This window comes from Megalobrama amblycephala, linkage group LG14 (assembly GCF_018812025.1).
Source record: "Megalobrama amblycephala isolate DHTTF-2021 linkage group LG14, ASM1881202v1, whole genome shotgun sequence".
In the NCBI taxonomy this organism is placed as follows: domain Eukaryota; kingdom Metazoa; phylum Chordata; class Actinopteri; order Cypriniformes; family Xenocyprididae; genus Megalobrama; species Megalobrama amblycephala.
Window position 1 is genome coordinate 1,240,101 of NC_063057.1, and position 2,400 is coordinate 1,242,500.

At 37.2% G+C, this 2,400-nt stretch overlaps 1 protein-coding gene across 2 annotated transcripts in view; it reads right to left on the minus strand.

Moving 5' to 3' along the window:
• Positions 1–1,731: 1,731 nt before the first annotated feature.
• ptn (pleiotrophin) overlaps positions 1,732–2,400 on the minus strand; it is a 66,188-nt gene continuing 65,519 nt past the window's right edge. For both annotated transcript variants that reach the window (XM_048157365.1, XM_048157364.1), the window contains one exon: positions 1,732–2,367. In XM_048157365.1, the coding sequence (XP_048013322.1) occupies positions 2,315–2,367 (53 nt within the window). In that variant the 3' untranslated portion in view covers positions 1,732–2,314. The remainder of the gene's footprint in view (positions 2,368–2,400) is intronic.

Genomic DNA, 2,400 nt, shown 5'->3' on the forward strand with positions numbered 1-2,400 from the left:
GTTTGACAGCAGAACGGCTGCCAAAGACACACAATTACCAACCCATCAAGATATAAACAACAAAAGAACAACATACAGAAGACTTATCTACTCACAGATGCTTTTCTATAACGTTTTTTAATCGATATGTAAAATGATTATATATATATTAAAGAGGAACAGTATGAGGTGGGAAATTCAGTCCGGTGGGATTCAGCGAGGAAGAATCAAGCCATACATGGACATGAACCGACAGACAAGAATAGCTGGATGACTTTATGGAAGGTGTTGGTGGCCATAGCAACTGAAGCAGACGTCTGTGCACTCGCGAACTTCAAAGTTGTTGTTTTTTTTTCCTTTTTTAGTTTATTAATGGTGAGTTTGAAAGAAAGAGATCTAAGAACTGAGACTGCAAACATACTTCACACAAGTACGCGGATGCTCTGCCAACAATGTGGCCCATTGAACTTTTTGTGGCGGTAACAAACCTCAGTCCTCAAGGGGGCGATAGCGTTTGTGCCATTTATGAATCCAGTACTTGATCTGAATCTCACAAAGCAAACACACACCTATTCATCAAATAATCCTGACTAATAAAAGCTGTCACAAAAATCTGAAGAAGCACAACTGTTTTTTCAACATATTTGATCATAAGAAATGTTTCTTGAGCAGCAAATCAGCACATTAGAATGGGTGTGTTCAAATACTGTAGATATAGAAAGACGTTATGAATGGGAGAAACTGCAACGCGCAAAATGGCGGAATACTTCCCGCCTTCTAAGTAAAAGAGCCAATCGCTGATTTATAAAGTCATCGCGTCACTGCAGCAACCGTTAGAGGCTCCGGTTCCCATAGAAACCTGAGACTCGCGCTTAGGACTGCACATGCGCATTGACTCATCTAGCCTGAAAAACAAGCTTTTTTAACTATATTTGAACATAAGAAACAACATTTATGGGACACATTTTTTTGCTGATTTTAAATGTGTTATTTAATTTAAAGTTCGCCAAGCAGTTTTTGAGATTTCAGGATTCCCCCATTCAAATAGATGCCCGGAGGTGTTACAAATATGGCCGCCGAGGGAATAGACTTTCCTTGAAAGGGACTTTGGTGTGTTCGACTTGTACTTGTGTCGAGTATGTTTCGGCCCTAATGCGTAAAAGCAGCTAGAAGTAGCGCAATGGACTTGGACAGAGTCTCAAGACGTGTTTTAATGTGAAATAGCAACTTAAAAACGCAACACTCGTGGCCTGAGACTCTGAAAAAACAACGAAAGGCGACGCAAAAGAGCGCTGAACTCTCACGAAAGCGGGTTTATACCAAAAACGATCATGATCCAGCGGGGTTTTGGTGACGATGTTTGTACAGATGACGATGTAAATACTCAGTATGGCTTCTTTTTCTGTGTCACGTGCTTCTATTCACTGTGAGTTGTGGCTTCCATCAGTCATGTGACATGTGGTTTATCAACTTAACGTTTGTATTATAATATATAATAGTCTATATGTGTAGCACAGATGACGTGTAAATACATGTGTTTATTAATGAATATGAATGTTATTGATCTTTATTAGGGCAATGAAGGGATTGATCTCTGATGAAACATGAAGTGTATTTATAAGATTTGCTGTATGTGCGATATACTTTTGGAGAAGAGTTCTAGCAAATAAAGCTGTTATGATGAATAATAACTCACCTGTTCTGCTCATTTCAGCATTTAGTCATCGAATAAATGACACAGGAACATGCTCGTTTATGGATGGGCAGGAATAATTCATCTCTTTATTCACTGGAAATGATGTTACATCCAAGTTTTAAAGCATTAGTTTGTTTGAGAATGTCTTTAACTGTGATTTTTTTTTATTTGAATGTGGTTCCAAACAGAATTCTAATTAGAATTCAAAGTACAGTTTAAATGTAAGTGCAGTTTTTAATGATACATTATTTCATTTCTTAGTATATACATTAATAATATGATCTCATTCACACCACATATGGGATATTTCAGAAACATCAAATGATCACTGTTTAAAATGCTGCATATAAAAAAAATCATAAAAAGTATTTATTATCTTTCTTTGTTTGCATGGTGGAAGCACACTTAATTTCCCAGAATGCACTAATTTATACTCTTTTTAAGGATCTTTTGTGTCAACATTAGAAGATTCATCTGAAGATTTTAGTAGACTCGTTTGTCTTTCTTTTATCACTGCTTTATTATTCTGTGAGCTGTAAATTAAAGCTACAAACGATCTAAAAATATTCTGTTAGAAATCATCTCTTCCGCTCACATCCAGGAGCAGAAGGAGAGACGCTTCAGGATGAAGTTTCTGCTCTAGTCTGTCGGGTTTCGCTCCTTCTTCCCGTCTCGTTTTGGTTTCTGTGAATCTGTGGAGAGACACACACACGAACATCATGAAA